Source organism: Cyanistes caeruleus, chromosome 12, assembly GCF_971803275.1.
Source record: "Cyanistes caeruleus chromosome 12, bCyaCae1.hap1.1, whole genome shotgun sequence".
NCBI lineage: Eukaryota > Metazoa > Chordata > Aves > Passeriformes > Paridae > Cyanistes > Cyanistes caeruleus.
The window spans coordinates 11,233,916-11,246,959 of NC_141712.1; the positions used below are offsets into that span (position 1 = coordinate 11,233,916).

General features: G+C 33.6%; 1 protein-coding gene across 1 annotated transcript in view; it reads right to left on the reverse strand.

Annotated features, from left to right (window-relative positions):
- Positions 1-13,044, reverse strand: part of RPGRIP1L (RPGRIP1 like) — a gene marked incomplete at its 5' end in the record, with an annotated part of 30,064 nt that overhangs the window by 5,924 nt on the left and 11,096 nt on the right. Inside the window, 3 exons of the mRNA XM_086848198.1 lie at positions 6,782-6,921; positions 7,317-7,323; positions 10,030-10,090. Of these exons, the coding sequence (XP_086704324.1) occupies positions 6,782-6,921; positions 7,317-7,323; positions 10,030-10,090 (208 nt within the window). The remainder of the gene's footprint in view (positions 1-6,781; positions 6,922-7,316; positions 7,324-10,029; positions 10,091-13,044) is intronic.

Genomic DNA, 13,044 nt, shown 5'->3' on the forward strand with positions numbered 1-13,044 from the left:
ATTATAGTGACCTGCACAGCAAACAACCACCTTAAAGATGGAGAATGGCAAATGGTTCTTTTTAATCTTAGACCAATCAGTAGTCTTTGTATGTACTGACTACAAAGTTTAACAAGTTACTTTTATCATAATCTGATAAGATGGTTCTGTTTCATAGGTTTTATTTCTTGTTTTATTAAATATGCTGGTATAGCACTTTTACTTCCCTAATTACTTTCAGAAGAAAAACACAAAGCAACAGAGGCTAGTTCTAGACAGGAATAGGAGAATACAAAGAATTAGTATTTCTGGTACAGTTGGGCCAACTCAATAACACAGGGTAATACTAAAACCCTAAAATTTAGCTCTCTAAAAGTCAGATTAGATATTTATAATACAAGCCAGGTTGAGAAAAAAAAAATTGAACATTCAAGCATCTCCCTGAAATACAACAAAGAACCGTGTGCAATTTGCATTGGTTTTTTGCTGTTTAAGAAAGATTGCCATGTCAAAATTAGTTACAACTTGAGATCTTAACTTACAGGTACAGGTAATGGCTGCTATCAGTAAACTGCTATTAGAGCAAGAGAATGCACTTATGGTATCTGCAAGAAAAAAAAACAGGAAAAAACGGAACCACTACCAAAGCAAATTTGGTTTGCCAGTAATTGTCTCATGGAACATTTTAAGACAATTTGGAAGTTGATAGCAGTAAATTTTATTGTGAGAATTGAATGCTATATATTTTCCTATATGGATATGGTACAGACATGGGAGTGCAAAGGAAGAGGGGATGGAAGAGAAAAGACTTTTTTAATTTATTTTTTTTTAATATAAAGACCATGCCAAAGAAAATGCAAATTCCCAGTTTTGATGTCTATTTTGAGGATCTGAAACAAGGCTTTTAATCAATGTATTATACATCAAATTGATAATGTTAACTTCTGATTATTCAAATGTATGAAATATTCATAGAGAACTGTCCAAACTTTTACATTTCTCAGACTTCTTTTCTCTATTAATTATCATGCCTGGAAGCTTTTTAGTAAAAGCAGCAGCCATCAGCCTGACTGAACCTGACAAGCTAGCAAGGCCCAATTACACTGGCACTCTGTGGCACTTTGATGTACTGGAAACGAAAAGAGATAGGGGCAAATTGTATAGCACATTATGTTAATGACTTGATTTAATCCAGCCACTAAACTTTATGTAGCCTGTTAAAAAAGATGCTAACACTAATTATGCCACTTTGGAAAGGAAAGAAGGGGACAAGCATTTCATACCGACAAAGTGAAGCTCATAAATGTTGTAAATGAAATGAAACAAAATGAAGTAATCTATGATTAATCATACATCATAGACAAGAAGAAAAGAGAAAGAAGCAAGTGGTACAGTTAAGTACTGGAAAATCTGTTAGATACCCTTTATGATCAACATATCTAAGAAATAACCATGAACTGTCTAATTTGCAACATGCAAAAAAACCTCAGTATGATCTTAAATGGCTTAAACAGTTTGGCATACAACTCAGATTTAGGGGATAATTAGCATAACGATCTCTGAAAATCACAAGTTTTATTTACAGTGTTTGATTACCAGCAGGATATTTATCTCAAAAGATAAAAGGCAGTGATTTTTAATCTTAAAAAAAATACAAATTCAGTAACAGTTTTGACATGCTGTATTCTACAATTAACCCAAGAATTTATATCAACCAATGCACATTTTTAAATCCAATCTGTATCAAATACACTATTGTCCTAATAGTTCAGAGGTTTTATTGTTTTATCTACCCTTCATGAACATGCATTTTTGTTGCCATAGGAACAGATCAATGGAGAAAGGTAGAAATTGATTAACCTGAAATGAATCTACACACAAAGTTCTTGCAGAAGTGTTCTTAAATAATTGTGATAAAATAAAATACATGATGACTAGAAAATTACAGAAAAAGTGTACTATATTTTGACTTAATAGAGATGAGTAGCAGTAATTTTAGTTTTCAAAATTACAGATGATAATTTTTCAACATTATACACACAAACAATGTAATTCCATCTTCAAAAGTACCTTCTGCATCTTTCTGAAGAATATATGAGTGATAGCATTCCTTAACCTCTTCTACAGCTTAAAAAAATAACATCTATATTTCTAATACAACAAATTGCTTCTTGTTGCTAGTTGCTTTGTAGGATGCTTCACAGCCTTGAAAGGAGCATTTTAAAAAAATCAAGCTACCTCTAGGATATCACATTGCAGAACATTAAAAACCGTGAAGTCTGATAGGATCTAGCAGTACAGCTCTGGTCCTTTAAAAGAAGGCTAAGACAGATCAGAAAAGTATTAACTGTTAGAAGTACTGTCATCAATTTTAAGTACTAGTTTTATATTTTTAAACATTGTTCAGTCAAGGTTAGATTAAAAAGTATGAATTGATTTTTTTTTTAACAGAACTATCCTACTCATATATATATTGAAATACTGTTCAAAGTAAGTTTTCCAAATTTGTATTAATGTCGTCTTACTTTTTATATATGTCTTCATGGTAATTAATTGCTGGTTTTCATAATAAGTCAAGAGAACATGATTAGTGCACTTGACCACAACTAATAATAGAAAATGAAGTACACTGAAGTGATTTGATAGTGTATATATTTAACTTTTTGAAAACTGATGGTAGATATAGAAAAGCTACTCTTAGAGGGCATTAAGTTTAAATTTTTTTTTAGTCTGGCTAAATAAATTCCATGAACATTCTGACTCATCTGTTTAATATTTGTGGATAATGGACTTGAAATAATACAATCATTGCTGTTGGTTTTTATTGCTTCAAGAGCATCATCACCTGGATCTGAAAAACATTAGAAGAATCAATGTAGTTAAATCCTGTTATTGTAGTCCATCTGACTTTTGCTGAGGAACCTGATAGCAATATAGGTGCTTTATTAACAAATGAAGAATAAGTGCCAGGCAAATATTCTCTTCCTTGCAGAAGGTTAACCCTGCAAATCAATGACCTTTGGAGTCATCTAAACAGTACTTTATTTCTGGTTTGTGAAAAAAAAAAAAAAAAAAAAAAAAAAAAAGAAAAAAAAGAAAAAAAAAAAAAGAAGTAGTGTTTCCTAGATGAAAGTTGAGGACTGGATTGCTGTAAGTCCTGTGATGAACTGAAGGATGAACAACCGTTAGCTTTATACAGGAATATGGCCTGAATTTGTGGATTTCCTCTGACTGTGTTTAACACTATGTACACATACTTCTTTTTTTTTTTAAATAAAAAAATAGTTCTGCATGCAGGTGGATTATTTCAGAGTATTTTGGGGCTTTCTTCTCTGAAGCACATTACTTATGAACACAACAGGGATTCAACATAATGTTTTCCCAATTTTTCTAATGTATTCTTACACAGAAGCTGCAAACAAAAGAACATGAAATTTAAGCATTATGTTTGTACTTTTACTGTAAACTTGGTATCATGGACTTGGTTTATTTCAATGATAAACTGTTTAAGCTCAGAGGTGGAACAGAATGACCTGTCTTTTATAATCTTTAAAAAAATCTGCCTCTAACAACTTTAAGTCACAAATATGATAAGACATACTACCCCTCTCTCTGTCTGGAAGGATTTCCAATAGCAGCATTGGCTGTTATCTGCAGACAAAAGAAGCATTTTCATTAAAATAGTCTTTAGAACAGCATAGTTCTAAGGGAGAATATAAAGACATTTAAAATAGAAGCCAGGTTTCCTTTAATATTTTATGAATCTAGGTCAGATACCAGATTTTTGCATTCAATTACAATATAGTTTCCATTTGGGAAGAAAATAACACCACCATATCCACTACCCAGCTTCAGCTATAAAGTACACCAGAATATAATTTCTGTCATGGAGCTTCTCATAATGAGGCAGCTCCCACTGCTAGTAAGAAATGCTTAAGAAAATGGAAAGAGACACAGATTTATTAACAAAATACAGTTACTTATTCATAAAAATGAATTCTACCTTCTGGTTCCAATTCTTCAGTTATTTCTCTTCTCATTTCCAGAAGTAATTGATGTTTGGTCAGCTAACTGCTCCTCTCACAGATGTGAGAGCTTTTCTGTCTCCTGTTAAATTCCTTCAGCCATCTCCACCTTATCTGCTAGCCTTTCTTGTTTAACCTCCTGTCCCGTATGCGACATGAAAAGATAAACTTACAGTCTTTATAACAGCCCTTGAATAGCAAAACTTTAATAAGTTCAAAACTGGAAGAGTTATGGCCTATATTCATTATGCAAAGCCTTTAAACAATGGTATTGCTTATGCAGCACAGGAAACAATGAGAAGTTGTCAACTGCAGTAACAAATAATTGATTCAGTAAAAAGAAATTCTCTAACGATGTATATTTGTGAAAACATAACTATTATAATCATTTGGTACCTGTCAACATATATACAGCTTCTTAGATTTCCAGATTCATTTATATTTCAGCTCTTTCAGTTCCAGAAGACGCAGTTAAGAAAAAAAACAACAAACCAAAACCAAAAAATCCCACTCCATTACTATCTTATTCAGTTAGCAATTTTACAACTAAATTATACAGTATTTTCTGTTTCAAAAGCAAACTAAAATCACTTAAAAAAGAATCAGCCTTGTCACACGGAACAAACGTTCGCTAAGGTAAAATATCTTTAGTCCATAACTTATTCCAACGTAATCTTACTCCCTTGGTTCCCTTTGAGTTCAATAACATACAGTAACATCTCAAGAATGGATACGACATTGCAGGGTTATGTCCAGGATGGAAACTTAGTGATGACTTAGTGAAGTCAATCATGTTAAACCCTCCAGAAGTGAGGCCCCTTGTGCTCTCCAGGAGCACAGTAGCAGTTCCAGCATCTCCCTCTGCATGGGGCACCTCCCAGGGCTCACACACCCTCCAATCTGCCACACTAGAAAGACCATCGCAGACATCCACACATTTCCAGCATCTTTGAGGTCTAAATGCTACTTGTTAGGAAACACAAAGAGATTTGATTTGATTTACTCATTGAACCTATGGTAAGTACCTCTTAGGTTGGTAGGCACGTGTACACACAGAGATATAGGTGCACACATCACTACCTGTGTATGGGAATTGATTATGGTATGAATGTTACTATCTCATATCTACAGCCAAGTCATTGTTACAATTGTAGTGAACCCTATGGAATTGCTCAGTAAATGCTAAAATACTCAGTGATTAAGTGCTGCTAAACTCTTTTGCACCCTTATCTGTGCAGCCATATCTCGGCACACTTACCCCCCTTTGCATTCCTGACTCTAATCATTCCAAATTGCTTCTAATTTGATCTTCCTTTGTATGCTTTAATCTGTGTAGTAAGTGAGCCTTGCCAACAAACTCTGTAAAGTCATGTTTCCACAAATTCATACTAAACCCTGCTTTTGCCAAAACCTTTGATAGTGTTTCTCTAAGTGGCCAAACCACTTGTTCACAATACCTATTTAGCTATATGCTGAAGTCACTCCATTTATTCATTATTTCCCTCTGCTATATATTGGTAAGTTTTAGAAGGAAGGCAAAACAAACTCCATCCAAACAAGAGCAAAATGTGCAGGGTCAGAAGCTGGACTTTCACGATCCTTGTGGGTGCCTTCCAACTCCATACGTTCTACAGTTCTGTGAGATGATCCCCCTGTGATCCCTTCCAACCTTAACCACTCGATGATTCTGTGAATACTTCCGCAGTTGCAATGATTAAAAGCTGTAATCAAATCCTAGATACATAAGGCTTAAAGGGTATTAAAATATCTATGCAAGCTGCAAGAACTTAGTAGCAATTGAAAGTGCAGTACCTTGGCGATATAGTTAGAAGTACAAGAAGCCGTGAAGTGGCAATCTGGGGAAGGCAAAGATTGCCACTTAAACATTATGCCCTTAGAAAGAACAGAGGATGGAAAGCCCGGCCTCATTTTCCACATTCAGCTTAAACAAATAATAGCACAGCCCATGATATTTTCATGCTCTGAATATAATTTTAAATTTAGCTTTACATAATCAAGCTGTCAGTAACAACTGCCAATATGTAGTAACTTCATATTAATGTAGCCTAAGGTATCTTTATTATTTTAGTTATCGCTTAAGGCAAATTTTGCAAACACTTACTGAGGTAAAAGAAATGTTTAAATGTTCAATTTAGTATTAGATGTCAATAAAGCTACTCAGAATCTTAATGGTAAGCACATGATGAACTGAAGCATACTCATAAGAATTATTCACAACAAGTTGGTCCACTTCATTCTATGAGATTGTTCAAAGATAGAAGAAAAATGTATTATTGTAAATGCACACAGCTGTAAATAAAAATCAGTGTACACTGAAAATACTAAAAATTTCTGAATTAACAAAGTTGAAAGACTATTAAACATAGCCAAGGGCCCATGCAGGCTTCATGTAACTTTGTACAGATAGAACAGTGGCTTAAAATTTGAGGGAGACTGTGAGATGGGCCTCTTTTCCATAACAGCTTTCAATGTAGAGGAGGGAAGAAACACTGAATAAAGAGTAAGTACTAACCCAACAGAAGAATAATAAGTGCAGCTGAAAAAATATGAGCCTCATTCAGCATATAATCTGTATTTGGTCAATTTTTGTACTTAAAAGCTAGTCATAACTTCAGCATATTGTACAAATGTTCACTTAAAAGGCAGCTTTGAAATCACCAGCAATAGAAACTACACTTTTCTGGGCAATATTCCGAACTTCTACATAGGTATGACCTCACATCTTGAGAAAATATTAGATTTTTTCAGAAAAATACCTCTTTCTACTTTGATCTTGTCAAGGATTGCATTTTTGTCTGCTAAATCAGATTTGATAGCCATCTCTAGTTTAGCAATTTGCAGTTTCATTTGCTGTTCCTTTGATTTCCATTGCTGCCCATGGGTCATACAGAAGACACTGTAATAAAACATATGGCATGTGAAAAACCTTTGGAAATCAGCTTCAACAGAAAATAATAAAGAAAAAAGCTTTTAGTGGCACAGAGACCACTGTCATCATGTCTTAGGAATTAAGTAAACACATGCTGGTCTGCTGCTGTTGAAACCAAGGCGCCTTTCTCAGGCTGCGGTTAAAAAACATGAAAGAGTTTGTGGGATGAGCAAAGGAACTGGCCTTAATTTAGAGCTCCAAAGTCAAAAAGTTGGCAGCATGCAACATTTGTGGGACTAGAAAAGGAATTCAGATGCATATCCCAGAGTAATCCACAATTCCAAACCTCAGCAACTGACAACTAACAAAACCATTCTTTCCGCATACAAAACCTCTTAATGTAGAGAACTGGGATCATCCACCTGATTTCTTTTAAATCTGTGAAACATGCAGAGCATAAAGTCAGTTGCCTGTTCAAAGAAAAATGTTGACCACAAAGTGACAACAGTTTTCTCATACTGTAAAACAACAATTCTGATATTGATTAAGAAGCACATTTAAAGTAATCTTTCTCCTACTTCAAGAAATAAAAACCAGAGGTGGGCCAAGAAATTAGAATAACTATTTTGCCTGTAACACATTATTTACTTGTAAACTATCAATCTATGTGCAATGAGGATTGTATGGACACAGAACTAGAACTGCTGAAACCACAACAAAAAGTATTATTCAGATTAAAACTAAATTAAGTACATTATATAATTTACAGTGTAATTCTCAGTAGGCAAAAAGACAAAGCTATGCAATAATTTTTCATATAAATTAGACAGTGAGTACTATAGTCTTCATATTACTATATTTGCATTCTTATTTACTGGAAAAATGTCGATCTTCACCAAGCACAAACCAGTTTATTCACTTTAGTACTCTGTGAAAAATCAGTAATTGTAGGGTTTTGTAAACAAAGAAAGTAATTTCCTCAATTCTTTGGCGAAGCGCATCAGCTAAAAAACCTTATATTTTACATACATCAATGTATTAAAAATCTTCTGATATCTATTTATCTATCCACTTATCTCTTCAAGAGATCTATGTTGACAAGCCTTGACCACAAAAAGAGAGGAGAAAGAAATGCTGCACAAGGGACAGCCCACACAGGTTAATAGACTCTACATGTTGACTGAGAGTTCTGAGTACCTGTATTTATATATTTTATTACCTGTATTTATATCTCATATATTTGAATAATGACTTTAAGATTAAAGAAATAAAATATTATAGCATAAATTGTAAACCCTAAAGTATATAGGGTTTATATTTCTGATATGTATTTTTCATTAAAAAGTTGCATATCCCTGTATTTTGTCTTTTTCTGATATTATATCTAATCCATGTACACAGTTCTCTAGGTATAGAGCATTTTATAGTATGACTGTTTTCACAGCATGCATGAATTTAAGCAGTTTCTAAGTCCTGCAGTAATTCATACATCACTCTCCTATAATTTTGAAGGTAATATGCAGGCAATATAATACAATGAACCATCTACTATTCCACAGTCTTGCAAAGGTACAGAAGAGACAGTGTGTTCTCTAATTGCTTAGAGTTTGATTGGCTTCCATAAGGAAAGCATAACTGTCTTCAAAACAAAAGAAACACTGTCAGTTTTCACACTTCTAAAAATGTTCTCAAGTTTAAATGACCACAATACCCAGTTATATGTGAGTTCATCAACTTTAGGTACAATCACTTCACATACGGATGCAGCCAAGTATTAGTTCAGTTTCTTAGAAGACTGTGCTGGCAGAAAAATCATTAAGCATCATTAGGATGGTAGTTAAGAATTTTGATGTTTAAATGAAGAACATTTTAGAAGACAGGTTTTATCTGAACCCATATAATGCTAATGTTTGTGTCAGTTTGAATTGAGTCCACGTGTGTTGCTTTCTTCTTTTGAATTTTAAGATTACATTTATTTGAATTCATGTGGAATTTCTTTCATATTTACTGTATTTCACTGGAGTTGGAGCCATCTGTGTAACTATAATGGTCAACCACATCTGGCACCATTTCCTTTGGAGAGACTTTAAGCATTGCTAGATTTGCATTACAAGGTCATATGAAAACAATTCCTCCAAACCTTTTATACAAATGAATTGTTTTCTTGGATACTGACTTAATAATAAGAGTGAACTGACAAATTCATACTTGTTCTTTGCAAACTTTTCAGATCCAGTTCTGCAGTACTGGCTTTGGCAAAATTCCCATCAACATCAAATAAATTTCCCAAAAATAACTTTAGCAAAGAATGTGTTTACACACCTTTTCCTCCATTTGAAAAAAATGAAAAAAAGTATTATTTAGTGGCACCTGTAGACACTGGCCTATCTACTGCTGGCACAGGTAAGCTCTAGTAAAGCTGCATTGTCCAAATAGGCAATGAAAAGAGCTGGCCATTAAATGGTGGTTATATAATCCTTCTCTTTCTTTTATTGATACCTATACACTAACATGGAATGATGAATGATGAAGCAATGCTTATATGAGAGTATATGAAAAGACAGATCATTTTAGTAAAAGAAACACCACAGTATAGATTACTGTGCTATAAGGGGAGCTTATTTTCAGTTTCTCTTGTTAAATATCTTTCTAAGTCATCCCATTATGTTTTTAAGTAGAACAGAAAATTTCAAGCCAAGACTGTTACATTGATTTATTAGTAAGAATTATTTCTTTGAATAAATGGTAGAAAATAAACAAAAATATCATCAGAAATATTTATGACATGATCAAATTTTGGAGAAATCTCCAGCAATCAACTTAAGTGAGAGACAAGTGACCAACTTCTCTGTGCAAAACTCTAAATATTGTGATTATAGAACTGCTGCACCTCCTAAATAAAAAAAAAGAGTTCTAAGTGATTTGTTCTCACAGTTTCTTACTACTATAATTTTTCAGTTCACCGTAGACCATATAAAAAAGTATGCCAAATATTGTAAGAATAATATGAACACAGTTACACATGTGCAAAAGCACAAAACATGTATAGACACATTACAGCACACAGTATAGTAAGATCTATTTAAAAGGACCAGAATCAAATTTTCTGTATCCAGAAACCCTAACTTACCTTACGCAGCTTATGATAGTTTTTCTTCAGGAGTTCATTCTCTTTTTCTGGATTGTTTAATCTTTCCTGTAATTAAAACAAAGAGAGGTTTCAAGTAATGCACAGCACAAAAGGAAATTACAATGAATGTGGGAAGAGAAATAGCAAATCATTTTTAGGCACTGCTACTATTTGTTCTTTTAATACAACTGTTTCTTAGAAGCTTCCAAAGAACATAAATCCAACATGGATTTACATTAGGCCCAAAGTCTTTTTCATGCTCTTTAGATGAAGCTGAGAGTACCATGTTGCAGCTGATCAACAGTATCATATTCTGTCTTATGCAAAACAATATAAAAACCTGGAGAATAATATTTTTGAATTCCCTTTTAGTAAGTGAATATCAGTATTAGCTAGGGCACAGCTTTTGCATAGAAAATAATTTTATTGACATTATAGAAACAACACACCCTTGCTTCCATGACACTCATTACAGCAGGATATGGCTTAAAGACATGAGATACTTAAACTGAGAATATCTGCTCTCCATACATTACAACACTGAATAGGTTTGGTGAAAATATCTGTGCGGTAAATTTGGTACACATAAAATACATTTATAGTAGGTAAAGCAGGTGGTAAAACTATATTTGAGTTGCTACAAAATTCAAGAAAAATCAAGGAAGTTTTCACGGTCTTATTCCTCATCCATTGAAGAAAACTGGGAAGAAATTATTTGATGTATCTGGACAACTTGTCAGTGATGACAGAAGTCTCTCAGAGTCACTAGACTGAAACAGAAGTGACTGATTTCAACTGCTGAGTAAGATGTTACACTATAATTAAATCAGGTTCAAAGAATACCAAAAACTGGAAATACATGATCAATAAACTAAGCATTATGATTTTCTTTTCTATTAATAAACCACTTGTTTAGAATCAGAATTGACATGGTATTTTATGCTTTAACTTCAAATATTGTCCCAACACTGGTGTTTGGACAATGGGGCACAGGGATCATGTTTGGTTCACAAGTCTATGAAATACAAACAGCAATTTGGTTGCAAGTGTTCCTTTTGAATAGGATAAAAATATACATAGTACCATGTCAGTCTTGTAAATATATTTGAAAGGTCTATTTACATCTCCTCCATTGAAATGTATCCCAACATTTATTTTTCTTTTACTGTACACCTAAGGTAAAAGATTCTAGCTCTTGCCCACAGCCTCATCTCCTCTGTCCCACTGTTGGAAATAGTTACTGATTTCAATTTATTTTGAAGATGGAACCATTTTAACTGCCCCTCTTTAAGCTGTTCACTCAATTCATCACTTTTTGCTAACAAGGCATCATGGTTGGTCTTTAAGTTCTTTAGGCTCTGTGAAAGGGAGGGAATATCCAGAAAAAAATAAAGTAAATCACACGTAGCAGAATGTTATAACAGAGCATATTCCAGCAGTGGTCTCCCCAGGCAGTATTTAGTGTATATATTCTCAATGTGGCCAACAGGAGACACTCTTGATCCAAGTAACTGAACACATGGCTGAGGGAAGGTGGCACTCTTGGGGCTCTCATGAACATTAAACCCTCAGTTCAGCCATGATGAAAACAACCAAGAAATACATCTGTTCAACAATTAAAAGATTTTGCTGTGGTTATGGTGGTTAGACATGCTGACCAAAAAACACTGCAGCAGCAAGCAGAAATGAATGTTGACCACAGTTATGGTAATCACAGAGCTTGCCACAGCTCTGTTAACCCTTAATTGTAGCTATATAATTGTTTCATAATCTTAATACACTCAAGTTCTATTTTCCTACTAGTAGTACTTTAAAATGGACTTCTGATTTCTTTTACATTTTCATTTATTTCAATGGATGACATTAAGGCACATTTAACTAATTTTAATATTAAATGAAGAGTGCTGATAGAACCTCTATTTTCAGAATATTAGTTAATACTACAGTGGCTACATTCCACAAGTGCTTTAATAAAGCCTCATTCATTAAGAATTTCAATGTAAATCATATTCAAAGTACAACTTGAAACAACAGAGCACAAAAGCCAATCTTCTGTTCTTATAAAAAGAGTCTATAAAAATTTATGTTAAATACATGTATGTGTATAGATAGTGCTTAATGATTGCAGACAGAATAAAGTTAGCTTCAGTTTTTTCAATATAATACTTCCTACAAAGTAGTTGAATAGAGGCTGAATCTGAATCCTGTACAAATTGCTTAGATTCACTTGAGTCTCACCATACAAGAAGCAAATTAAACCCCATTGAATACAATTTAATCTTCAGCATTTCATATCTCATTTCTGAGTTAGAAAATATAAGGTAGAATAAACAATATTAGCAGTTAGTTTTATATCACAGAGTTAATAGTGTCTTGGTCATCAACAATCTTTCTTCAGTCCTGTTCTGCTCTGTCCTGTACCTGTGAACTCTACTGCAATAGCTTCAGTAAATTACACCTTAGAAATGTTTTTGACAGTCTTCATATCACTCCATATTTTGTTTTCTTTCTTATCAATATCACAGTCCTTAAAGTCTCTAACCCTTCCAACTGCGCAAGTGACCTCATTTTTTCATTCTCATCTCTCAGCTTCAATTTTTTACCTGAAATGCTCTTGCATTTTAACACATTATATAGGAAGAAAAACAAACAAGTAGCCACCTTGGAAAAGCCAAGGCAAAGCCAAGAAATACTAAAACATGCTGTGTTGGTAATTATGTTATGTGCCATCTAAACCAGAAATTTTGGATTTTACAGTTATCCACATTTAGTAGACATGTCTCAAACATTAAAATTTTTTGAAATGGGAAAACCATTGGATTCTTTCTTTTATAAAAATAGAGCCACAGAAAACACTCATCCTACTCCGAAATGTACCTTTCACTGTGAATATTAGAAACAATGTCTTCAAATATCAATTTGAGTCCTATGCACGTGTTTCCATTCAGCTGCTGCCCAGAAAGAGGCAAAACCACTTGATGTTTGTTGTAAATTACTGGAAGTTGCATACGATTTAAAAT